At 43.0% G+C, this 27,288-nt stretch overlaps 1 protein-coding gene across 1 annotated transcript in view; it reads right to left on the bottom strand.

The window, feature by feature from the left end:
* Positions 1-20,901, bottom strand: part of LOC129863318 (uncharacterized) — an 87,045-nt gene extending 66,144 nt beyond the window's left edge. The window contains exons 1-8 of the mRNA XM_055935208.1: positions 20,406-20,901; positions 19,250-19,471; positions 18,729-19,097; positions 18,382-18,618; positions 17,779-18,042; positions 17,478-17,574; positions 17,331-17,385; positions 16,982-17,217 (exon numbers count right to left, since the gene is read on the bottom strand). Coding sequence (XP_055791183.1) covers positions 16,982-17,217; positions 17,331-17,385; positions 17,478-17,574; positions 17,779-18,042; positions 18,382-18,618; positions 18,729-19,097; positions 19,250-19,471; positions 20,406-20,769 — 1,844 coding nt within the window. The 5' untranslated portion in view covers positions 20,770-20,901. The remainder of the gene's footprint in view (positions 1-16,981; positions 17,218-17,330; positions 17,386-17,477; positions 17,575-17,778; positions 18,043-18,381; positions 18,619-18,728; positions 19,098-19,249; positions 19,472-20,405) is intronic.
* Between the last annotated feature and the right edge of the window lie 6,387 nt (positions 20,902-27,288).

Raw genomic sequence — 27,288 nt, 5'->3', positions numbered from 1 at the left:
AAGAGCTCATCACTGACGAGTCGCGTTTTTGTATCACCAGGGGTGATGGTCGGATTCGCGTTCATCGTCGAAGGACTGAGCTTTACACCGAGGCCTGTACTCTGGAGCGGGATCGATTTGGAGGTGGAGGGTCCGTCATGGTCTGGGGCGGTGTGTCACTGAATCATTGGACTGAGCTTGTTGTCATTGCAGGCAATCTCAACGCTGCGCGTTTCAGGGAAGACATCCTCCTCCCTCATGTGGTACCCTTCCTGCAGGCTCATCCTGACATGACCCTCCAGCATGACAATGCCACCAGCCATACTGCTCTTTCTTGTGTGATTTCCTGCAAGACAGGAATGTCAGTGTTCTGCCATGGCCAGCGATGAGCCCGGATCTCAATCCCAATGAGCACGTTGGGACCTGTTGGATCGGAGGGTGAGGGCTAGGGCCATTCCCCCCAGAAATGTCTAGGAACTTGCAGGTGCCTTGGTGGAAGAGTGAGGTAACATCTCACAGCAATATCTGGCCAATCTGATGCAGTCCATGTGGAGGAGATGCACTGCAGTAGTTAATGCAGCTGGTGGCCACATCAGATACTGACTGTTACTTTTGATTTTGACACCCCCCTTTTGTTCAGGGTCACATTATTCCCTTTCTGTTCGTCACATATCTGTGGAACTTGTTCAGTTTATGTCTCAGTTGTTGAATCTTGTTATCTTCATACAAATATTTACACATGTTAAGTTTGCTGAAGATAAACACAGTTGACAGTGAGAGGCCGTTTCTTTTTTTGCTCAGTTTTTATATATATATATTTTGTAAATATATTTTCCACTCAATGATCATGCTGCTGCTCCCCTTATGGTCATTCCACCCCACCCCCTCTACAGTCTTTACTCTGCCTCCACCCCAATGGTCATTATTCATCACTGCCAGAGTTATTATCTATATAGTGCTAGTTCTATTTCTATTGTTTTATTACCATTTTTCATCATTTTATTTCACTAGTCCTGCATGTTGGAGCTCGAAGCCTAAGATGTTCACTGTACCCTGCAATCACACCTGCAACCCTGTGCATGTGACTATTAAACAGTCTGAATCTTTATTATTTTCCACTAACCCTACTTCCCCTCCTCTTATTGGAGTAAACTAATGATAAACAACACAGACAAAATGTTGTGTTACTATCCTGGACGAAAACATTTATTCCAATTCAAAATATGTTTTTCCTAACCACTAACCCTAATCTTAATCCTAACCCCTAAACCAAAGTCTAACTCGTAATCCTAACCCTCAACCATAAATAGCCCTTTTCCTTGTTTTTCTGTCCATGTGAGGACTTCTGGTCCACACAAGGATAGTAAAACCACACACACACACACACACACACACACACACACACACACACACACACACACACACACACCACAAAAAAGTCAGCACAGTTATATTTCTTATTTTGAGGAGTGGACCTACATTTTTAAACAGGCAAAATGTGACTATATCCCATCACTCCTCATCAGCTGCAACAAAGTGGAACTGAAGGTTCCAGTGTTCTAGACAAGAAGTCTCCCTACTGGCATCTCTCAACATTTCTGCAGCCTCATCTCTTCATATGATGTCCTCATTAATTTGTCCAGTGATATAATGCCACTATGATATTCTGTTACACTTGTTGCATCCCAAATGCACCCTACGTGCCCTTGTCAAAAGCAGTACACTATTAAGGGAACAGGGTGCCATTTGGGTGTCACGCCCTGACCTTAGAGAGCCATTTTATTCTCTATTTTGGTTAGGTCAGGGTGCGACTAGGGTGCGTACTCTAGTTTTTTGTATTTCTATGTTGGCCGGGTATGTTTCCCAATCAGAGGCAGCTGTCTATCGTTGTCTCTGATTGGGGATCATATTTAGGCAGCCTTTTCCCACATGTTGTTTGTGGGATCTTGTTTTTGTATTGTTGCTTTTGAGCCCTACAAAGCTGCACGTTCATTTTGTTTACTCTTTATTGTTTTGTTGCTGGTTATCATTAATAAAAATGATTTACCTACCCCACGCTGCATCTTGGTCCTACCATCCTTACAACGACGAGCGTTACATTGGGACACAACCACTGTTGGTCATTGTGTACAGTACCGGTACCTAATAATAATGTCCTCAAACATTTTGGGTCAATGACAACATAACAAACTAAGGAAACACAGCACTGGCTAGTACTTGACCAAGTCACATTTAAGCACACAAACACTGATGTCTATTGTAGTATAAGCCACTATCATATTATGTTACAATGTTGGCCGTTATGTACAGCAGAGGAGGCTGGTGATAGAAGGAGATGGTGCTGCAGTGGATGCTAATTTGTGTTTTTTATGCTGGTCTTAACTTTTTTTTGTTCTTAATGTCTCTGCCATCATTTTGTAATAGGTCTGAGTGTAGCTGGTGCAGAGGAGTCAGGCGCAGGACAGCAGAGATGATTAATACACGTCATTTTACTCAAGACTTAAAAATACAAGACAATAATACCTAGCTCACAATACGGACCGTAAATACAACAAACAATCACTCACAAACAAACATGGGGGAACAGAGGGTTAAATAATGAACAAGTAAGTGGGGGAGTGAAACCAGGAGTGTAAGACAAGGACAAAACAAATGGAAAATGAAAAGTGGATCGGTGATGGCTAGAAGGCCGGTGACGTCGACCGCCAAACGCCGACCGAACAAGGAGAAGGACTGACTTCGGTGGAAGTCGTGACACATTTCCTTTGGCGTACAGCTTCTAAACATCAGAACAGTGATCACTAAACTTGATTTGGACAAAAATTTCAACTTCAACAAGTCTGCAACTTTGGACATTCTGCTTACTCCGGACCAGACCCTGATCCCCGGCAACCCTGATCCCCGGCAACAGAGAGTCAAGCGAGCAGGCATCCTGACGAGATTACGTTGGTGATCAAATAGACCACCAAATAGCCCAACAAACTGGATGAGCTCGAGACTATCCTGTCAACGGGACCTGAATAACTGTCATATATGTTTCTCAGAGTCGTGGCTGAACGAGGACATGGATTTACATCTTGCTGATTTGTCTACACTCTTAGAAAACAAATGGTGCTATCTAGAACCTTAGAGGGTTATTTGGCTCTCCCTATAGGAGAACACTTTGAAGAACTATTTTTGTTTCCAGGTAGAATATTTTTGGGTTCCATGTAGAACCCTTTCCACAGAGGGTTCTACATGGAACACAAAAAGGATCTACCTGGAACCAAAAATAATTCTACCTAGAACCAAAAAGGGTGCTCCTATGGGGACAGCCTATGAACACTTTTTTTTGCCGACAAGCAAAAACTCAAACAGGACGTACCAGAGACACGCTCAATACGGAAGTGGTCCGATCAAGTGGATGCTCAGCTACAGGACTGTTTCACTGGCACAGACTGGAATATGTTCCGGGATTCATCCAATAACATGGAGGAATTGACCAAGTCATTCACCGCTTCATTAATAAGTGCATCGCCGACATTGTCACCACAGTGACCTACAGACGTACCCTAACCCGAAGCCATGGATTACAGGCAACATCTGCACAGAGCTAAAGGCTAGAGCTTCCGCTCTCAAGGAACGGGACACTAATCCGGACGCATAAAGAAATTCTGCGACCACCTCTAGATGAGCAATCAAACCGGAAACGCGTCAATACAGGACTAAGGTTGAATCCTACTGTGCTGGGTCTGAAGCGAGAAGCATGTGGCTGGACTTGCAAACTATCATGGATTACAAAGGGAAATCCAGCCGCGAGCTGCCCAGTGACACAAGTCCACCAGACGAGCTACAGTAAATTACATCTATGCTCACTTAGTCTATTATCTATCCTGATGCCTAGTCACTTTACCCCTACCTATGGGGCAACAGGTAGCCTAGCGGTTAAGAGCGCTGGGCCAGTAAAGGTTGCTGTTTTGACTTCCTGAACTGGCAAAAGTAGTAAATTCTGCAGTTCTGCCCCTGAGCAAGGCAGTTAACCCACGACAACAACTGCTCCCGTGCCTTGATTACGTACATTAATACCGCCCCAAGCATCTCTCTGATTCAGAGGGGTTAAATGTAGAAGTCACATTTCAGTTGAATGCATTCAGTTGTGCAACTGACTAGGTATCCCCCTTTCCCTTATATGTATGTACATAGCTACATCAATTACCTCATACCCCTGCACATCGACTCGGTACTGTTAAACATACATGTTATTTTTTACTCGTTACTGATATTCGTTATTCACTCTGTATTTATTCCTTGTGTCACTATTTCCCCCAAAACATTTATACAGTGTAAGTATACAGACCCCTTTACCTATTTCGACATTTTGTTACATTACAGCCTTACACTAAAATTGATTTAAAAAAAAGAATCCTCATCATTCTACATTTGTTATAAGTTTTGAAATTGAGCTCAGGTGTATCATGTTTCCATTGATCATCCTTAAAATGTAAAATGTGATTGGAGTCCACCTGTGGTAAATTCCTGTCTATATAAGGTCCCACAGTTGACTATGCATGTCAGAGCAAAAACCAAGCCATGACGTCGAAGGAATTGTCTGTAGAGCTCCGAGACAGGATTGGGTCTAGGCAAAGAACTTGGGAAGGGTACCAAAAAATGTCTGCAGCATTGAAGGTCCCCAAGAAAACAGTGGCCTCCATCATTCTTAAATGGAAGAACGGAGCAATCGGGGGAGAAAGGCCTTGGTCAGGTAGGTGACCAAGAACCCGATGGTCACTCTGACAGAGCTCCAATGTTCCTCTGTGGAGATGGGAGAACCTTCCAGATGGACAACCATCTCTGCAGCACTCCACCAGTCAGGCCTTTATTGTAGAGTGGCCAGGTGGAAGCCACTCCTCAGTAAAAGGCAGATGACAGCCAGCTTGAACTTTGCCAAAAGGCACCTAAATGAGATTCTCTGGTCTGATGAAACCAAGATGGAACTCTTTGGCCGAGACTAGTCAGGATTGAGGGAAAGATGAGAAAAGTACAGAGAGATCCTTGATGAAAACCTGCTACAGAGCGCTCAGGACCTCCGAACAGGACAACAACCCTAAGCACACAGCCAAGACAACGCAGGAGTGGCTTCGGGACAAGTCTCTGAATGTCCTTCAGTGGCACAGCCAGAGGCAGGACAAACCTGATCAAACCTCTCTGGAGAGACCTGAAAATAGCTGTGCAGCGATGCTCTCCATCCAACCTCACAGAGCTTGAGAGGATCTGGAGAGAAGAATGAGAGAAACTAACCAAATACAAGTTTGCCAAGCTTGTATAAAAACAAAGATGACTCAAGGCTCTATTTGCTGCCAAGGTGCTTCAAGAAAGTAAAAGGTCTTAATACTTATGTAAATGTAATGTTTCAGTTTAACATTTTTTATACATTTTCAAAAATGTATAAAAAACTGTTTTTGCATTTATTATTATGGAGTATTGTGTGTAGATTGATGAGGGGGAAAAAACAATTTAATCCATTTTCGAATAAGGCTGTAACGTAGCAAAATATGGAAAAGTCTAGGGGTCTGAATACTTTCCGAATCCACTGTATTTTTATATTTAACTCTGCATTGTTGGAAAGGACACGTTAGTCAGCCTTTCAATCCACCGTCACTGTGTCTCATGTTAATACTACTCCTAAACACAACTCACCATCACTGTGTCTCATGTTAATACTACTCCTAAACACAACCCACCATCACTGTGTCTCATGTTAATACTACTCCTAAACACAACCCACCATCACTGTGTCTCATGTTAATCCTATCACTGTGTCTCATGTTAGTACTACTCCTAAACACAACCCACCATCACTGTGTCTCATGTTAATACTACTCCTAAACACAACCCACCATCACTGTGTCTCATGTTAATACTACTCCTAAACACAACCCACCATCACTGTGTCTCATGTTAATACTACTCCTAAACACAACCCACAGTCACTGTGTCTCATGTTAATACTACTCCTAAACACAACCCCCCTTCACTGTGTCTCATGTTAATACTACTCCTAAACACAACCCACCATCACTGTGTCTCATGTTAATACTACTCCTAAACACAACCCACCATCACTGTGTCTCATGTTAATACTACTCCTAAACACATCCCACCATCACTGTGTCTCATGTTAATACTACTCCTAAACACAACCCACAGTCACTGTGTCTCATGTTAATACTACTCCTAAACACAACCCACCATCACTGTGTCTCATGTTAATACTACTCCTAAACACAACCCACCATCACTGTCTCATGTTAATACTACTCCTAAACACAACCCACCATCACTGTGTCTCATGTTAATACTACTCCTAAACACAACCCACAGTCACTGTGTCTCATGTTAATACTACTCCTAAACACAACACACCATCACTGTGTCTCATGTTAATACTACTCCTAAACACAACACACCATCACTGTGTCTCATGTTAAAACTACTCCTAAATCTCTTATGAAGCATCCACCCATCCACTATTACTCGCACTCTTTCTTTAGTCCATTTTCAAACAAGTCTCAAACAAGTCAAAAATGTCTCCACAACAATCTATTGCTCTCAGAGTCCTTAAAATAACATGCACATGTATTATATGTGAAACCCCATGTACAATTCTGTATCAGATTAATATGCAAAAATATATCTCCAGAGCATACTGTACATAACAGAAAAATAAAACAACATACATTCCAATAGCATCGCCATGCACATAACAGGTACAGAAGTTCATGTTTACAAACAAATGACAAAAGATACATATTTTAAGATATCGTCAAGCATACTTACAGAGTGAAGGGTAGACGTGTTGTAAGTCAACTTACTGTCAGTCTAAATAAACACACTGAGTGTGAAGTTTGAGATCTGTGGTTGATAAAACTTTGAATGAGTCAGTGTCCATAGAGTTTAATAGAGGGCGTATTTATTTCAAATCCTGTTTTAGCATGGCTAAAGCCATTGAATACACCGTTTCAGTTAGTTTGCCAACTGTCATTAAACTTATGGAAGTTGTAGTAGAAGACATTAACTTCTTTAAAATCGAAATAGCCCTCAATTGCACTTCCCATTCTGTTACAGAAGCTGTCATGACAAAGATGCATAGATGTACCCTCTATCCAATTCTATGTTAGGGACCAAGAAGCTTATGCAGAGAGGGCTTCCTTCCTCAGTCACACAGACAGTGTTCGAGAGCATCAAAACTGTGATGTATCATGGGTAAATTGGGTAAATTGTGACTGACTGATCTATAAATAATATTGAGTAGTTATGTATCATGCAAGGTGATTTGTAGATCTCGACTCGCCTATAAAGTCGGCTGCAATGTTGAATACTCCCACATTTACAAAAATCCCATTCAAGTCACGGGACTGATATTAAGATTTCACATAAGAACATTCTCACATCATGTTCAAATCATCTGTAAGTGACTTTGTTGAGCTTCACAATACATTTTTTTAAACTTTTGAATGATTTCGAAATTATGTGCGAGAAATGCCGCTTATCAGTCACATGACGAATGGGATTTGTGCCACGAATGCTAAAACGTTAGCAAGTGGAAACAGTGCCAGGGGAAAATAAACCAAAGCATGGATTGCTGTCACACCATGTTCATAGACTGCTATAAGGGTAAGGAAACCAATGTGTCATTTTGTAATTTGGGTGAACCTTCAAGATATGATAACAATATATTAGCAAGAGAATAGAGGTGTAAGGACTCGCTTTGGTTTAGTGCCATAGCTCTTCAGTCCAGGTTCTGTGGTGGTTCTCTTCAGTTCATGTTCTGTGATGGTTCTCTTTAGTCCATGTTCTGTGATGGTTCTCTTTAGTCCAGGTTCTGTGGTGGTTCTCTTCAGTCTAGGTTTGTTGGTGGTTCTCTTCTCTCCAGGTTCGGTGGTGGTTCACTTCCCTCCAGGTTCTGTGGTGGTTCTATCAGTACAGGTTTTGTGATGGTTCTATCAGTCCAGGTTCTGTGATGGTTCTATCAGTCCAGGTTCTGTGATGGTTCTCTTCAGTCCAGGTTCTGTGATGGTTCTCTTCAGTCTAGGTTCTGTGGTGGTTCTCTTCTCTCCAGGTTTGGTGGTGGTTCTCTTCCCTCCAGGTTCTGTGGTGGTCGTATCAGTCCAGGTTCTGTGGTGGTTCTCTTCAGTCTAGGTTCTGTGGTGGATCTCTTCTCTCCAGGTTCGGTGGTGGTTCTCTTCCCTCCAGGTTCTGTGGTGGTTCTCTTCAGTCCAGGTTTCTTTGGTGGTTCTATCAGTGCAGGTTCTGTGGTGGTTTTATCAGTCCAGGTTCTGTGGTGATTTTCTCCCCTGAATGGTCTGATACACGGAGGGCTGAGCGTCTCTCTGAAGAGATGTGAACGTGTCACTGGGGGAGATTTTCACACTCAGAGAGAGACAGCGACACAGGAAACACAGTATGATCACTTTACACACTGCTCTATAGCTTTCTCTCTCACTTCTACTTTCTGTGTTCATCTCTCTCCTCTGTCTCTGTCTTTCTCTCACTCACCCACTTACCCACTCACACAAACAAACACAAATACTATATACAAAATAAACACATGAATGAATATGTTATAACATACTTACTGCCAGAGTGTCTGGTCCTCATTTTCAGTGGTGTGTGTATCCCAGTTAGGGTCAGGATGGACCCGCCAGTCCATCCAAAATGTAAGTAAAAGTAAAATGATACAGTACACACACATATATATATTTAATGATCTCGTCAACTTACATAGTGAAGGGGAAAGATCTTGTACAGTGAGTCAACGTACCGTTGTAGCAGTGCATAGAACAAGAAGTGTGATTTTAGTGATTGACACATTTAGAAAGTAGCCTAGTCAGGGATTTAAGACAATCACATGCATCAACAGCATGTCAGAAAGGGATGTACTGGACGTACTGCTAAAGACCACATACAGTAGCTATTGTAACGGTTTTCTTCTGTGGAAGGAGAGGAGCAAAGCGCAGAGTGATTAGTGTTCATCATGTTTAATAAAAAGACAAACGGAACACTTCCAAAATACAAAAACAACAAACGTGAAAACCGAAACAGTTCTATCTGGTGCAGACACACAAAGACTGAAGACAACCACCCACAAAACCCAACAGAAAACTGGCTACCTAAATATGGCTCCCAATCAGAGACAAACGACTAACACCTGCCTCTGATTGGTAACCATATCAGGCCAAACACAGAAACAGGAAAACTTGACACACAACATAGAATGCCCACTCAGCTCACGCCCTGACCACACTAAAACAAAGAAAATACAAAAGAACTATGGTCAGAACGTGACAGTACAACCCCCCCCCCCCCCCCAAAGTGCGGACTCCGGCCGCAAAACCTGAACCTATAGGGGAGGGTCTGGGTGGTCATCTGTCCGCGGTGGAGGCTCTGGCGATGGACGTGGACCCCACTCCACCATTGTCATTTCCCGCCTCCGTGGACTCCTAGGAACGGTGACCCTCATCGACGACCTAGGATTGGCAACCCTACTAAATGGCCCCTCAGCTCTGGCGGCTCCTGACTGGCGGGCGGCTCTGGCGGCTCCTGACTGACGGGCGGCTCTGGCGGCTCCTGACTGACGGGCGGCTCTGGCGGCTCCTGACTGATGGGCGGCTCTGGCGGCTCCTGACTGACGGGCGGCTCTAGCGGCTCAGGACAGACGGGCGGCTCTGACGGCGCTGGACAGACGGGCGGCTCTGACGGCGCTGGACAGACGGGCGGCTCTGACGGCGCTGGACAGACGGGCGGCTCTGACGGCGCTGGACAGACGGGCGGCTCTGACGACGCTGGAGAGACGGGCGGCTCAGACGGCGCTGGACAGATGGGCGGCTCAGATGGCGCTGGACAGACGGGCAGCTCTGGCCTGCTGAGGTGCACATTAGGCCTTGTGCGTAGTGCTCGAACTGGTGGTACCGGTCTAGGGCCATGCCCCTCTGCGCGAGTGCGTGGAGGAGGAACAGGGTGTACTGGACTCTGGAGATGCACTGGATGCCTGGTGCGTGGTACCGGTACTGGTGGTACCGGGCTGAGGACACGCACCTCAGGGCGAGTGCGGGGAGGAGGAACAGGGCGTACTGGACTCTGGAGACGAACAGGAAGCCTGGTGCGTGGTGTTGGCACTGGTGGTACTGGGCTTGTGCGAGGAGGTGGCACCGGATAGACCGAACCGTGAAGGCGCACAGGAGGTCTCGAGCACCGAGCCTGCCCAACCTTACCTGGTTGAATGCTCCCCGTAGCCAGGCCAGTGCAGCGAGGTGGAATAGCCCGCACTGGGCTGTGCTGGCGAACCAGGGACACCATGCGTAAGGCTGGTGCCATGTACGCCGGCCCGAGGAGACGCACTGGAGACCAGATGCGTTGAGCCGGCTTCATGGCACCTGGCTCGATGCCCACTCTAGCCCGGGTGATACGAGGAGCTGGGATGTATCGCACCGGGCTTAGCACGCGTACTGGGGACACCGTGCGCTCCACCACATAACACGGTGCCTGACCAGTACGACGCTCTCCACTGTAAGCACGGGGAGTTGGCTGAGGTCTCCTACCTGACTTAGCCACACTCCCCGTGTGCCCCCCCCTCCCAATACATTTTTGGGGCTGCCTCTCGGGCTTCCTTGCCAGCCGTGTTCCCACATACCGCTGGTTCCTCTCTCCGGCTGCCTCTGCTCTCCAACTGCCTCCACCTGTTCCCATGGAAGGCGATCCCTTCCCGCCAGGATCTCCTCCCATGTGTAGACTCCCTTGCCTTCCAGAACATCCTCCCATGTCCATTCCTCACGATCTTTCGGCCGCTGCTGCTGCTGCCGCCCGTTACCACGCTGCTTGGTCCTTTATTGGTTGGTGGTTCTGTAACGGTTTTCTTCTGTGGAAGGAGAGGACCAAAGCGCAGCGTGATTAGTGTTCATCATGTTTAATAAAAAGACAAACGGAACACTTCCAAAATACAAAAACAGCAAACGTGAAAACCGAAACAGTTCTATCTGGTGCAGACACACAAAGACTGAAGACAACCACCCACAAAACCCAACAGAAAACGGGCTACCTAAATATGGCTCCCAATCAGAGACAAACGACTAACACCTGCCTCTGATTGGGAACCATATCAGGCCAAACACAGAAACAAGAAAACTAGACACACAACATAGAATGCCCACTCAGCTCATGCCCTGACCACACTAAAACAAAGAAAATACAAAAGAACTATGGTCAGAACGTGACAGCTATTTACATTTCTTCATTTGAGGAGTGGGCCTGCATTTTTTAAAGGGGCTAAATGCAGCCCATTTTCAATTAACTTCTTTGGGCTGCAAGCCCGAAGCCGGGCACAATATGACAACAGCCACGTCAAGTGCAGGGCGCGAAATTCAAAATATATTTTTTTGAAATATTTAACTTTCACACATTAACAAGTCCAATACAGCATATGAAAGATAAACATCTTGTGAATCCAGTCAACATGTCCGATTTTTAAAATGTTTTACAGCGAAAACACCACATATATTTATGTTAGCTCACCACCAAACACAAAAAACGACAGACATTTTTCACAGCACAGGTAGCATGCACAAAGCCAACTAACCAAGAACCAACCAAACTAACCAAGAAACAACTTCATCAGATGACAGTCTTATAACATGTTATACAAGAAATCTATGTTTTAAAATCAAAGACGGAGATATTAGTTGTCTATAACGACAGCTTATCAGAAGGCAAATCCAGGTCCCTTCACGCACTCTCCAGAAAACAGGAAACTGGTGACACGTCATGCAAAGAGCTTTTATTCAACCCCAGATCAAGTTATACACTTCATTTCTTCTCTATCTGCCTGTCGACATCTAGTGGAAGACGTATGAAGTGCATGTATACTGATATATATCAAGGACATTTATAGGCAGGCCCTAGAACAGAGCATCGATTTCAGATTTTACACTTCCTGTCAGGAAGTTTGCTGCAAAATGAGTTCTGTTTTACTCATAGATATAATTCAAACGGTTTTAGAAACTAGAGAGTATTTTCTATCCAATAGTAATAATAATATGCATATTGTACGAGCAAGAAATGAGTACGAGGCCGTTTTCTTTAAATACAGATCCACAACAAAGTGTTGACTGTTCTATATGGTTTCTTAATGTGTTTCCTCACATAATGTGACCCATCACTCCTCATCATCTCCATCTAAGTGCTACTGAAGGTTCCAGTGTTATAGACTAGAGCTCTCCCTACTGGCATCTCAACATTACTGCAGCCTTCTGTCTCTCTTCATATGTCCCAATCATGTCCTCATCCACTTGGATCAATAACAAAATAACAAACTGGTAACAAGATGCCTGAGACTGAGATCCCGAATCCCAACCCTTTCCCAAGTGAGCAAGTTCACTCTTCCCGTCATGGATTTAAAAGTATGAGACTGGTGTGAACATTGGATTTTCCGTATTTGTTAACTTCTTGAGAATACAGGGGGTGCTGTTTTCACATTAGCATAATTGCCTCTACAGATAAAACTGCCTCTTATTCAATTATTGCTGTTACTATATGCATATAACCATATGCCATTGGATAGAAAACAAGCTATGGTTTCTAAAACCGTTCCAATTTTGTCTCTGAGTCAAACACAGGTCATTTCACAGCACTTTCCCTGAGCCAGAAAAAGATTGCAAGATGTGTATGCTCGCTTCAAAGCTCTGCCTATATATGGTCACGCGACCTATGACCCGAAACACACTTCCTTCTTCTTCCTCTGGGTGTCTGGAAGACGTCAGAGGAGAAATTTTTTGTTTATCTTGTACTGACGTGAAATAAGACCTATTTCTTTAGCGTGACCGACAACTTCCGGTTTCCTGAGATGCGCGTTTAGAGAAGCCATTGACTTTTGTTATGCTGACGTTACGGATGAAAACTATCTCCGTGTCGAAGTTTGTTTGATACATGTGACCATATCACCGTAATGTATGTTTTTTCAATATAGTTTAATCAGATTATTAGAATTTTTTCGGGAGTTTTGCCGTGTTCCGTTCTGTGAGTTTTTTAACTTTGGACAGAGCCGTGCCAGTCGACCAGTACCCAGGCTAAATGAAGAGGGGAAGTTGCCATTGTGAATGGATTGAACGACTCATCAGGACTAAGGACACCTTGATCAACATTCTGATGAAAGATCAGCAATAGTAAGACCCAATTTACGATGTTATTTCATATATCTGTCGTGCATGTGAACTGGTCGCGCGCGTCCAGCTGGTTCTGGCTGGCCTGGTTATGCTAATTTAGCGCTACATTTTGTTTTCGCTATAAAACATTTAAAAAATCTGAAATATTGTTTGGATTCACCAGATGTTGGGCTTTCAATGTCTGTACGCTGTGTATTTTTTCTGAAATGTTTTAAGACAAGTAATTAGTTATATAACGTTGGTCTCTGTAATTGTTCTAGCTGCATCAGCACTATATCAGATTGCAGCTGCAATGTAGAACTGTGATTTATACCTGAAAAATGCACATTTAAAAAAAAAAAACTATGCTATACCATAAATATGTTATCAGACTGTCATCTTAAGAATTTTTTTGTTGGTTAGTGGCTATCAATATCTTAGTTTAGCCGAATTGGTGATAGCACCTGATGGAGTAAGAAACTGTTGGAGTAAGAAAATGGTGTCATTTTGCTAACGTGTTTAGCTAATAGATTTACATATTGTGTCTTCCCTGTAAAACATTTAAAAAATCTGAAATGGTGGTTTTATTCACAAGATCTGTGTCTTTCATTGGGTGTCTTGGACTTGTGATTTAATGATATTTAGATGCTACTATTTAATTGTGACGCTATGCTAGCGATGCTAATCAGTGTGGGGGGTGTGGGGGGTGCTCCCGGATCCGGGTTAGGTACTCTGTAGATTAACTGAATCCATATCAGTGGAACAGGCAAAGCTGAAATATTTGCCCTATACACAGTCTATGTCTTTGCCAGGGACCAGAGAAACGAACTAGGGATTCACATTTTCTAAAAATGTATTTTCATCCATGTTGTTTTTTCTGTGATTGACACTCGACTAGTGAATTCAGATAATCCGATCAGAGAGTGAAACATGCAAATCTACAATGCTCATAAGGTCTACTTCGGGGAAGAGGTGGGCGGATTCAGGGGATACCAGCGGATAATTCAAACAGAAGATGGCATCAGATAAAGATACAAATGAAAATACACAAAATAAAATGTCAAATAACATTTGAAAATGTAAAAAAATCGATACAGAATGAACCACGCATGTAAAGATATCGTGTTATTATTAAGAGTTAACGTGGAACTGGCATATGAATTCAGTGAACTAGCTATCTCAGCTGGCTTGTTAGCTACATGAAGCAGACGTTGTTCAGTGAAACCGAAAGCTAGCCAGCTAGAAGTTAACTCTGTTACCTCTGACAATCAAGTGATGTGACTTCCATAAACTGGCATTGTGCATCACACAGCTGCTCTGAACAAAGTGGATTGTGAACTATACGACGCGTTGCCGCTGAATTACAGCGGCATGTTTATGATTTGTTTACGATTTGTTTACACTTCACACATTAGTAATGTTTTGATAAAAGTAATAAGAAACATTGCATCAAGCAGAACTACTTCCTGAATTTTGTGGCAAAACTGTGCTATAACTTTGTCATAAAAACATTTAAACAAATATTTGAAAAAAATCTAGCAAACTATATTTCATTTTTTTCATTTTACCGTTATTTTACCAGGTAAGTTGACTGAGAACACGTTCTCATTTGCAGCAACGACCTGGGGAATAGTATATAAAGTGTATAGAAACTAATGTAATTTATTTGGGTAACAGACAACAAAATGTACTTGCTGTAAAAAAAATGTTTAAGCTGGTAGCATGATACCCAAGAAAGACTCGCTGCCAATGGTGCTTTAACAAAGTACTGAGTAAAGAGTCTGAATACTTACGCAATGTGATACCTCAATTTTCTATTTTTAATCAATTTGCAAACCTTTCTAAAAACCTGTTTTTGCTTTGTCATTATGGGGTATTGTGTGTAGATTGATGAGGGGGAAAAAATGATTTAATTAATTTTAGAATAAGGCTGTAACTTAATAAAATGTGGAAAAAAGTCAAGGGGTCTGAATACTTTCTGAATGCACTGTATATTATTAGATACTATTATAAACCAGGTAGTTTGTGTCCTGGATGCTGATTGGCTGAATAAGCATTGCATTTCATGTACTGTATATCAGACAATAGAACACTGGTATGACACAAAAATATTTGTTTACTTTCTATTTATGTTGGTAACCAGTTTATAATAGCAATAAGGCCCTCGGGCTTGTAGTATATGGTCAATATACCACGGCTAAGGGCTGTATCAAGGCACTCTGCATTGTGTTGTGCAGAGGAACAGTCATTAGCCGTGGTACAGTATATTGGCCAATATACCGCACCCCCTCTGACCTTATTGCTTAATTATACCACTAGTTTGAATATACGGATCCAGATATACAAGGTCTTCTTGGTTCTGGGTTTGTTGTTTTCAGTTCTTCTTGGTTCTGGGTGTTGTGTTTAGGTCTTCTTGGTTCTGGGTTTGTTGTGTTCAGGTCCTCTGGTTCTGGATTTGTTGTGTTCAGGTCTTCTTGGTTCTGGGTTTGTTGTGTTCAGGTCTTCTTGGTTCTGGGTTTGTTGTGTTCAGGTCTTCTGGGTTTGTTGTGTTCAGGTCTTCTTGGTACTGGGTTTGTTGTGTTCAGGTCTTCTTGGTTCTGGGTTTGTTGTGTTCAGGTCTTCTGGGTTTGTTGTGTTCTGGGTTTGTTGTGTTCAGGTCTTCTGGGTTTGTTGTGTTCTGGGTTTGTTGTGTTCAGGTCTTCTGGGTTTGTTGACTCTACTTTAGATCTCAGAGGAGTCCTCCTCAGCTGCCATGGGTCTGAAAAGAGAGAAACAGAATCTGCATCACCAAAAAAAACGTCATATACTCTTTATAGTGCATTACTTTGACCAAGGCCTATATGGCTCTGGAGAAAAGTAGAGCACTAAATAGGGAATAGGGTTCAATTTGGAACACAGAACAGTTCCTCAAAACCACCACTCTCTCATTATAGACATAGAAATTGTCTAGAGATTTCTATTGTTGGGTTTGTAGTTTAAGGAAATGCCATGTAAACAACGAGTGGTCACTAGGGGTCAACTGTTTTGCTTATTGATGACATGGTCTTCTCGTACAATAAGCAGCAGCATATGAATGAGCTGTAATCAAGAATAAAGCTTGTTTACAACCAAATCTAAAATATATGTAAATGGTATGTTATAGGAGGGTCCAGATGTTTTTGTGTGAATTCACTCGTTTTTGAGAAACTATCCCCAACCATCTATTCACTTCCTCATCCTCGTTGTTCACTAAGTGGCTCCAAAAACACCCCAAAACATCCTTTTAGAAACTAAAAAGCTCTAGTCTATAGTGATGCAGGTCTTTATATGTTGTACACATGAAGTTGTGTCATTCAGAACTTAATCCACAACGTTATGTTCCATGTTGTTGAGACTTGAACGATGCTTCTCGTCCGTTCTAGCAGCATGATACACTGAGAATGGAACAGTTGGACGGGGAAACAGAACGAGTCACACAATGGAATATAACGTTGTGGATAAAGTTTGGAATGACACTTTCATGTGTTCAACTGTTACATCTAAAGTCCTGCATCACTATACTGAGAGCTTTCTGTTTCTAAAAGACGTATTTGTGTTTTTGGAGTGTTTGTTCATCTTTTTTCAGAGCCTCTACTGCACAACGAGGATGAGGAAGTGAATTGCTGGTTGGGGAAAGTTTCTCTAAAACAAGTGAAGTCACAAAAAAAGGTGTCTGGACCTTTCTATAACATGGCATTTACATAAAAAAATATAAATTTGGTTGTAAAAAAAAAAAGCCAACTTCTCCTTTAATGCGGTGTATTCACAATGCTCTAGAATTGACTGTTGTTGTAATGGCAGAATATGCTCACCGGTTGGCAGCACTGGGGCAGTTGAATTTCACAGCATCGTATTGGACATCCTCGTCCTGTTTCTGGGGTTGAGGCAGTTGAACGGTAGAATACTGAGGCACTTCCTGGATTTTTAAGCGAGAGAAGTCTACGCTGGCGTAGTGAACGTCATCCTGGTCGATGGTGGCTGCTGTCTGTGCTGCAGTAGAGGTCATGGTCATACCTGAGAAGTTGTCATACACTGGACTAGAGTCTCCCTGATGGAGAGAGAGGACAGACAACATAAATAGACCTGGGGCAGACAGCATGAAGAGTGGAAATGTCCCACAAAGTAATAAACCTGATCTTACATCTGTTTGAACAGACTCACCTGTCCATTGTCTGCCGTGTGTCTTGTGTCAGAGGTAGTTTTGGAGACCTTCTTCCTGGTTTGTAAATGAATGAGTGAATGAATATATTAATAAAGTAATGAAGATAATAAAGTGAAATAATATTTAAAATATGAATTTTCACTCACCTGAACCACATGAGTCCAGAGAGACATGAAGCCAGTATGACACCTAGAACAACCACTATGATTCCTACAGCTGCAGTTATAACTGATGGTTGTTTCCCTAAAAGATAACATAGATGATATGAGTATATGTTATTATGAAGTGAAAATGAATATACAGCAATACAGGACATTAATGCAATACTTGTATGTAGAAGCCTATGTATAGTTATAAACCAAAGTGTCATAAGGCAAACTATGAGAAGATTATCTTGAAACATAATTTCTTATTGAACATCATTTTGTATTGAAGATGGAACTTTACCTGCTACAATGATCATCAGAGCTGTAGAGTTCATAGATCCTCTTCCATTCTGGGCCTCACAGTAATATTCTCCTCTGTCCTCAGAGCTGATGTTAGTGATGCTGTAACTCTGTCCTGATGCTTTTGGTGAGGCTACATTCTTCTTGTACCAGGTGTATTTGTCCACAGGTGGGTTGGCATCACTGCTGCAGGCCAGAGTCACTGAACTGCCCTCCACTACTCCACCAGAGGGACTGACTGACACTGAGGTGTTCTTTGGAGCATCTAGTAAAGCAGAATTTGTCAGAGTGTCAGGACTGTAGTACACTACCTCAAATGACGTCATGTCAAAAATGTATTATATCTAAAGTCAGAGGACTATCACTTACACAAAACATGAACAAGAATACATTAGGAGATACTTTAGGACTTGAGTGTCTATTAAACTATTCTTCAAGTGTTTGAGGTACTGAACATTCTAACTATAGACATGCATACATCTATGATATTGTGTGTAATTTCTATGTAATGATGAATATTGATAGATAAAGCAGTAATACCCTTCTTATTGACCTTAAATTATTGATACTTTCTGAGTATAATAGTAGTTTAATTCATACTCACACACTGCAGGAGAGTGGAGGTCCTCATGGTGTTCTACAGTACAGGAGTAACTGTCCACAGAATGACCCAACACTACTAGGGTATTACTAGAGTATTGTTGGGAAGTGGGCTCATCAAGACGTTGTCCGTTCTTGTACCAGATGTAGGTGGGGTTGGGGTTGTCAGTCAGAGTACAGGTGGTTCTACAGGTCAGTGTCTTCTGTCCCTCTGTAGCAGGAGTCACCTTCACCTGCAGACCTGAAACAATATGTATAAAACCACATACACCTCTGTGTCAACAGGATGGTTAATTCATTTATCCTGTAATATATTATGATATACAGTTGTATCATACAGTGTAGTATTACCTGTGACAGACAGAGTTGTTCCTGGGAAACTATGACCCCATTCAAAGTTGTTTTTTTTAAAAGTGAAGCGATACTCAGCTGAGTCCTCCTCTCTCAGATCTGAGATTCTCAGGTTGGAGGGACCTTTGTTTCTCCATGTCTCTTTGTCAGTGTACTTCACACGACCTTCATATCCTGGGTCTGTGGTTAGGTCCTCAGGGATTGACTTATTACTCCACCTAGATCTCTGTTTAGGACTAAACCAGAGTGATGATGTGACGATATCATAACCACTGTCATAAGTACAGGATATGTTCACTGTTGACCCCTTCAAGACACAGATTGTCCTCTTGGTGTAAGTCACTCTGCTGCATCTCTGACCATCGACACCTGGAATATAATGATTTCCATAGTGGAATCCAAAGTAGTTCTGACATCCTGTGTTACTGTTATGCTAAGTGTTATCTATGAGGACTGTTTAGCAGACAGAATAATTACATTTGAAAAGTTAAACGAGAATACTGAGTTGAATCCACACTCACACACTGAAGGAGAGTGGAGATCCTCATTGGCTTTTACAGCACAGGAGTAACTGTCTACAGCATAAGGGTAGACTGAATAGGGGGAAGTCTTCTCAGTTACAACCTGTCCGTTCTTGTACCAGGTGTAGGTGGGGTTACCAGTCAGAGGACAGTTGGTGGTGCTACAGGTCAGTATCCTCCATGTTGAAATCTGTGAATAAGGAGTCACCTTCACCTGCAGGTCTGGAGTAGACAACATCAACCTGAATCACCTGTTGTCTAGTGTCATCACATGATGCAATACATTTACCCTGAAGAAGGTGATGCTGAAACGTTGGTGGTTTTTACACAATAAATGACTGGGAGGTTATTCATATGAAGTGTGTGACTCTCTTTGTTGTTATAGCTTCCAGTTTACTCTCCGTTAGTCAGCACCTCTACACTAAATCAGTTTCTCTGGGTGTTGTTATAGCTTCCAGTTTATTCTCCGTTAGTCAGCACCTCTACACTAAATGAGTTTCTCTGGGTGTGTTGTTATAGATTCCAGTTTATTCTCCGTTAGTCAGCACCTCTACACTAAATCAGTTTCTCTGGGTGTGTTGTTATAGCTTCCAGTTTATTCTCCGTTAGTCAGCACCTCTACACTAAATACGTTTCTCTGGGTGTGTTGTTATAGCTTCCAGTTTATTCTCCTTTAGTCAACACCTCTACACTAAATCAGTTTCTCTGGGTGTGTTGCTACAGCTTCCAGTTTATTCTCCGTTAGTCAGCACCTCTACACTAAACCAGTTTCTCTTGGTGTGTTGTTATAGCTTCCAGTTTATTCTCCGTTAGTCAGCACCTCTACACTAAATACGTTTCTCTGGGTGTGTTGTTAAGAGCTTCCAGTTTATTTTCCGTTAGTCAGCACCTCTACACTAAATCAGTTTCTCTGGGTGTGTTGTTATAGCTTCCAGTTTATTCTCCGTTAGTCAGCACCTCTACACTAAATACGTTTCTCTGGGTGTGTTGTTATAGCTTACATTTTATTCTCCGTTAGTCAGCACCTCTACAATAAATCAGTTTCTCTGGGTGTGCGCCAGCTCATTACTTTTAATAGATTAATACAAATCAAGACCATTTCCAGACCTAAAGGGACAATGAAGATTAAACAGAAGAACAGACAATAGAATTTTACCTGTGACAGACAGAGTGACTCCAGGATCACCAGTATATTTCCCTCCGGTCTGATCTGTTAATAGTCTGAACCAGTACGTAGCTGAGTCACTCTCTCTCAGGTCTGTGATTCTCAGGGTGTGGCCATTCTTCATGTCTCTATGGTACGTCACACGTCCTTTATAGTCTGGGTCATCTAACAGACTCACAGGCTTCACCCCTGCATAATTTTTTGTGAACCAGAAGGTAGTTGATACTCTACCACTAGGATATGTGTAAGAGCAGGACATCTCCACTGTTGACCCCTTCAAGGTACAGATACTCTGAGTGGTGTATGTAACACTCCAGACATTCTGACCCAGTACCACTGAAACACAGTTAGACATCACAAGGACGTTACATTAGGTTCAAGGTCTTTTGACTCACACTAACACTTTGTTCCATAGTTGCTGAGTTGAGACATTGATACTCTTTGGTTGAGTGTGAATGGAAACCACAGATAAGCTTCACTCAGTGAGGCGTGAAAGATAACTGTTTAAAGTGAAGTGGAGATGCCAAATGTGTCGCCAGTAGAACATAAAAATGGTTATGCTTTTAGAAATATCTGTAGATTGATAAACAGGGCAACGTAAAGATAAGAATGAGACCATACCTGCTACAGACCAGAGAAAGACCACCAACACACTTCCTGCTGTTCTCAAGGCCATTGTTGCATCTCCAACCCTGCAGTCTTAGAAACATAAACAACAACTCACTCTATAGCTGGTGAATAACTCCACCTGATGCATTGAAGTAGAAACTGTAAATGGGGTACAGGGCCTCATTACTGAAAATGAACCAGGCTCATATTGTGTTGTGTTGTATTGTGCTGTATGGTTGTCTATGTGTCAGGACCCGGTGTGAGAAACAGTCACTAATAGTTGGCAGAACTCAGAAGATGAGGCAGACACAGCAGTACTAGAAACGGTGGTTTAACCTGTTTGGGCTACAGGGGCAGTATTGAGTAGCCAGATAAAAGGTGCCCAATTCAAACGGCCTCGTACTCAATTCTTGCTCGTACAATATGCATATTATTATTACTATTGGATAGAAAACACTCTCTAGTTTCTAAAACCGTTTGAATTATATCTGTGAGCAAACAGAACTCATTTGGCACAAACTTCCTGACCAGGAAGTGGAAAGTCTGAAATCGATGCTCTGTTCTACTTCCTGCCTATAAATGGGCATGATACGTATGAGTATACATGCACATCATACACCTTCCCCTGGATGTCAAGAGGCGGTGAGAGAAGAAATTTAGTGTTTATCTTGGTCTGAAGTGGAATACAAGCTCTTTGTATGACGTGTCCCTCATTTCCGGTTTTCTGGAGAGCGCGAGGCGGTACCTGGATTTGCCTTCTGTTTAGCTTCCGTAATAGGCGACTACTATCTCCGGCTTTGATTTTATTTGATACATGTGACCATGTCATCGTAAAGTATGTTTTTTCAATATAGTTTAATCAGATTATTGAAATTTTCGGGAGTTTTGCCGTGTTCTGTTCTCTGACTTTGTTGACGATGGAGAGATCCGTGCCACTTGGCTAGTGCGCTTGCTAAATCAAGAGGGAAAGTTGCCGTTCTAAATCCAAATAACGATTGTTCTGGACAAAGGACACCTTGTCCAACATTCTGATGAAAGATCAGCAAAAGTAAGAAACATTTTATGATGCTATTTCATGTATCTGTCGTACATGTGAAGTAGTCGTGGGCGGCCAACGTTTGGGTACTCTAGCTATACCGAAGCTGCATATCGTAATGAAGTTATTTTTAGAATTCTAACACTGCGATTTCATTAAGAACTAATGGATCTATCATTTCCTATACAACATGTATTTTTTAGTTATGTTTATGAATATCTATTTGGTCAGAATATGTGTGTCATAAAAAGTGTCAGAAAAATATCCGAACGTTGTGGGAAATAGTAGCTACGTTAGCAGAATGTATAACCACTGATTTCAGCTCTAAATATGCACATTTTCTAACAAAACATAAGTGTATGTATAACCGGATGTTATAGGACTGTCATCTGATGAAGAATATCAAGGTTAGTCAAGAATTATATATCTTTTACTGGTTTGTTACGATCGCTAAACTTTTGCTACTGGGATGTGTTTCTAGCTATTGTGGTAAGCTAATATAATGCTATATTGTGTTTTCACTGTAAAACACTTAGTAAATCTGAAATATTGTCTGGAATCACAAGATGCCTGTCTTTCATTTGCTGTACACTATGTATTTTTCAGAAATGTTTTATGATGAGTAATTATGTATTTGACGTTGGTGTCTGTAATTATTCTGGCTGCTTTCGGTGCAATTTCTGATTGTAGCTGCAATGTAAACTATGATTTATACCTGAAATATGCACATTTTTCGAACAAAACATAGATTTATTGAATAACATGTTATAAGACTGTATAAGAATGAAGTTGTTTTTTTGGCAAGTTTGGTTGTTTCTTGGTTAGTTAGGTTGGCTTTGTGCATGCTACCTGTGAAAAATGTCTGTCCTTTTTTGTATTTGGTGGTGAGCTAACATAAATATACGTGCTGTTTTCGCTGTAAAGCATTTTAAAAATCGGACATGTTGGCTGGATTCACAAGATGTGTACCTTTCATTTGCTGTATTGGACTTGTTAATGTGTGAAAGTTAAATATTAAAAAATATATATCTTTTGAATTTCGCGCCCTGCACTTGAAGTGGCTGTTGTCATAAGTGTACCGACGCCGGGCTGCAGCCATAAGAAGTTAAGCATATCACTAAGCACATCGTTTATGAGCGCTTGGAACACAGCCGGGGCGTTGGTCAGGCCGAAGGGCATCACCAAGTATTCATAGTGACAAGTAGGCGTGTTGAAAGCGGTCTTCCACTCGTCACCGGGTCTGATCAGCACAAGATGGTATGCGTTCCGCAGGTCAAGCTTAGTGAAGACAACTGCTTCCTGGAGCAGCTCAAAGGCTGTGGCCATAAGGGGTAGCAGCGGGTAGCGGTTACGGACGGTTATGGCATTGAGTCCCCGGTAGTCGAGGCAAGGACGTAATCCACCGTCTTTCTTGGCCACAGAGAAAAACCCTGCTCCCGCCGGCGAGGTGGATGGACGCATGAGGCCTGCTGCCAGAGCGTCCTTGATGTAGGTATCCATAGCAGCTCGTTCGGGAGGAGATAGGGAAAAGATCCGATCCCTGGGAGGGCAGGTGCCCGGAAACAGGTCGATGGGGCAATCGTAAGGTCTATGGGGTGGTATTCTGGTGGCCCTCTGTTTGCTAAATACCGGTTTGAGGTCATGGTAACACTCGGGAACTCGGGAAAGGTCGATGGATTCTAGAGACTCGGGAGGGGAACTCGGGGAACTCGGGGAACTCGGGAAGATACAAGTGGCTTGGCACGTAGGACCCCACTGCTTGATAGCGCCCACAGACCAGTCGATGTGAGGGTTATGGCTGTGAAGCCAGGGGTATCCAAGGACGAGAGGGAACTCGGAACAGGAGATCAGATGAAAGTTCATCACTTCCTGGTGTTGGGAAACTGAAAGTCGCAAGGGGGTAGTGACACGAGTGACAAGTCCAGATCCCAAATGGCTTCCATCCAACGTAGTAACCCTTATGGGGTCACTTAGAGGTTCAGAGGGAACGCCATTCTCCTTCGCCCAGACACCATCCATGAAGTTACCTGCGGCTCCAGAGTCTATCAAGGCTTGAAGAGAAAGCTCGTGGTTGTCCCAGGAAAGGGTAACTGGAATGAGCAGGCATGAGTTGGATGGATGGGAGGAGGTTATGTTTCCCGTTACAGTCCTCCCAGGCCTGCACGGGAGAGTGCGTTTCCCTGGAGCCCGGGACACATGGAGCGGAAATGGGCCGGTTTTCCACAATATAGACAGCATCGCTCCCTCATCCAGCGGTCTCTCTCAGCCTGGGAGATGCGTCCAACCTGCATGGTTTCCGGTGGAGCCAGCGAGGATAAAGGTGGAGACTCGGAGCTGGGACTGATAGGAGCTAGGGTGAGAGGTCTACGGTTGAGCTCTCTCTCTCTCAGACGCTGGTCTATGCGTGAGGCCAATTTGATAAGGGACTCGAGATTGTCCGGTGGTTCCCGAGTGGCCAGTTCATCTTGGATGGTGTCGGAAAGACCCTTCAAAAATCACGCTGTAAGCGCCTCGACGTTCCAGCTGCTCGCTGCTGCCACCGTGCGGAACTGGATGGCATAGTCCGTCACGCTGCGCCGTCCTTGGCGGAGAGTCAGGAGCTGTTTGGCTGAGTCAGGGTCGCTGGTAGGACCTTGGAACACTCGCTTGAATTCTTCAGCAAAGGTAGAGTAGCTGGCACAGCAGGGACTTTTGGCATCCCACACAGCAGTAGCCCAGGCTAGGGCTTTTTCCGACAACAGGGCGATGATATATGCTATCTTGGACCGGTCGGTGGCAAATGACGAGGGTTGCAGCTCGAAGGAGAGAGAACATTGGGTGAAAAACCCCTTACAAACACTGGGATCACCTGAGAACCGTTGGGGAGGTGGCAGACGAGGTTCAGCCAGGGGGTTAACTGCCACGGGCACTTGAATCTGATGTACTGGAGCAGACGCAGTTGCCGGGGAAAGTCGATCAGAAATCTGCTTTATGGAAGTCAGCATCTCCGACAGAAGTTGAGAATGTCTAGCCATTAAGGCCTCTTGCTGAACCAGAGCAGCTTCGTGACGTTGGACAGTCCCCTCGTGGTGGGACAGCATTGAAAAAAAATCCTGGGTACTGGCTGCCTCTGGGTTTATTTTAATGGCTCTGTGTTTGTCAGGACCCGGTGTGAGAAACAGTCACTAATAGTCGGCAGAACCCAGAAGATGAGGCAGACACAGCAGTACTAGAAACGGTGGTTTAATCAAAGTAAAAGATCTTCAGGCAAAAATATAAATACACAACGTCAAAAGAAAAAGCCAAGAAAAAAAATGGATATCCTCCAAAAATACAAAGAAAATCCACAAAGTGGTAAGAACAGCAGGGAAAAGACAAACCTCAGAAGACTAATCAAAAATAAACAAGAACAAAACCAGAGAACCTCTGGAAAATCCAACAAGAGAAATAGAAGTTCACAGCATGGCTGGGGCTTGGTGCTAACATACAAACACAGAGCAAAGAACTGAGGGACACTAATGGTTTAAACACCTACAAGGAAATAAGACACAGGTGAAAACAATAATTAGAAGGGAAAAAACAAAAGGTTCAAAAAGGTGCAATGGGGACATCTAGTGACCAAAACCTGAATAGTCCTGGCCAAAACCTGACACTATGTGAATACTGTCTGTCTATAAGTCTACAGCACTATGTATGTAATGTGTGTGATGTGTTGCATGTCTGTCTACGTCTGTCTATTTAAGATGACATGATGTATGATGCAAAACAATGTCCTAATGGATACAATAAAGTCATCACCATCATCATCATCAACAGCAATCGCTTATTGAACAGATGTGTGCTACTGTGAACACATATTTCTACATTGATAGTTCTGAAGCTGTTTTAGTCTCAGAACCCCAAATATAGGAGGATAAATGTTCAATCATCTACGGTCCGTCAAGCTGTACAGCAGCCTAAAGACTGACCACCAGGTTCAATGATAGCTCCTATCACCAAGCTGTGAGGATAAACAGCAAGTGACTCACACACACACACACACACACACACACACACACACACACACACACACACACACACACACAAACACACACACAAGGGAAGGCCCATAAGGCTCATGGAGTCTGTATCAAAGTCTAGAGAGCTGGTTGTTATGGATGTAGAAAAGTTAAAACACACATCCTACACAGTATAGATGTCAACCCTACTCCCTATCAGTCTGGTCCTGAAGGGCCCTCAGATAAATCTGCTGTGTCACACACACATTTGAAATACTTTATTTGAAACAAATAATAAAAAATAAGAAAAGGGTTTAAACATTTTAAAGTTCCTGTATGTATGCCACTCAAGGGTCCAGAAATGACCTCCTTCTTGAAACAGCATGACAGCTGAAACAGAGCAGTACCTAGTTAGTTGATTTGTCCTAGTTTTTCTCAGAACCTCAATCTGGAGCCCACACACTGCCAGACTGTGTCAGCCAAATATCAGCTCCAGCAGCTAGCACCTCCACACAGGCTGTCCAAGCACCACGAGGGGCTGGTATTTAAGCAGATTCTCTGTAAAGACCTGCTCCATGTAGTAGTTAAATGAGCAGCCCACTTCCACAACGAGCACCTCTCCTGCCCCCACAATACAATATCTGGCGTATTTGGCTCACAGGAAAACACATCATAATCAACAAAAAAACAGCTTCCCCTGACACAACAATGTTTATGTATGTGTGATGATGGTGAGACTACTTGTCTCACCTCACTGGCAATCAGGTCAACAAGGTGGTCATGTCTAGCAATGTACAACTCCCCCCCCCCTCCTCACACACACACACACACACACACACACACACACACACACACACACACACACACACACACACACACACACACACACACACACACACACACACACACACACACACACACACACACACACACACACACACACACACACACACACACACACACACACACACACACACACACACATACACACACACTGCAGTGTTACAATGCTTGTCTGCACGTCTTTTTTACCCTGGTTAATCATCTCATCTCAGATCAACACTCCTACACTGAGACACTTTATGAATACTGACCCTGATATAACAACCAAAACACAGATCAAAACATAACAAGAAGTAAAATGATACATTACCCTCAAGAATATGACTTATGAAAAAAAAGAAATAATTAAAAACTATATTTCAAGACATTGTCAAGAGTACTTACAGAGTGAAGTGAAGGGGAGAGGTCT

The sequence above is a fragment of the Salvelinus fontinalis genome, chromosome 10, assembly GCF_029448725.1.
Source record: "Salvelinus fontinalis isolate EN_2023a chromosome 10, ASM2944872v1, whole genome shotgun sequence".
NCBI classification, from domain to species: Eukaryota; Metazoa; Chordata; class Actinopteri; order Salmoniformes; family Salmonidae; genus Salvelinus; species Salvelinus fontinalis.
Note: the sequence above shows the minus strand (reverse complement) of the source record. Positions and strands in the feature narration are given on the sequence as shown.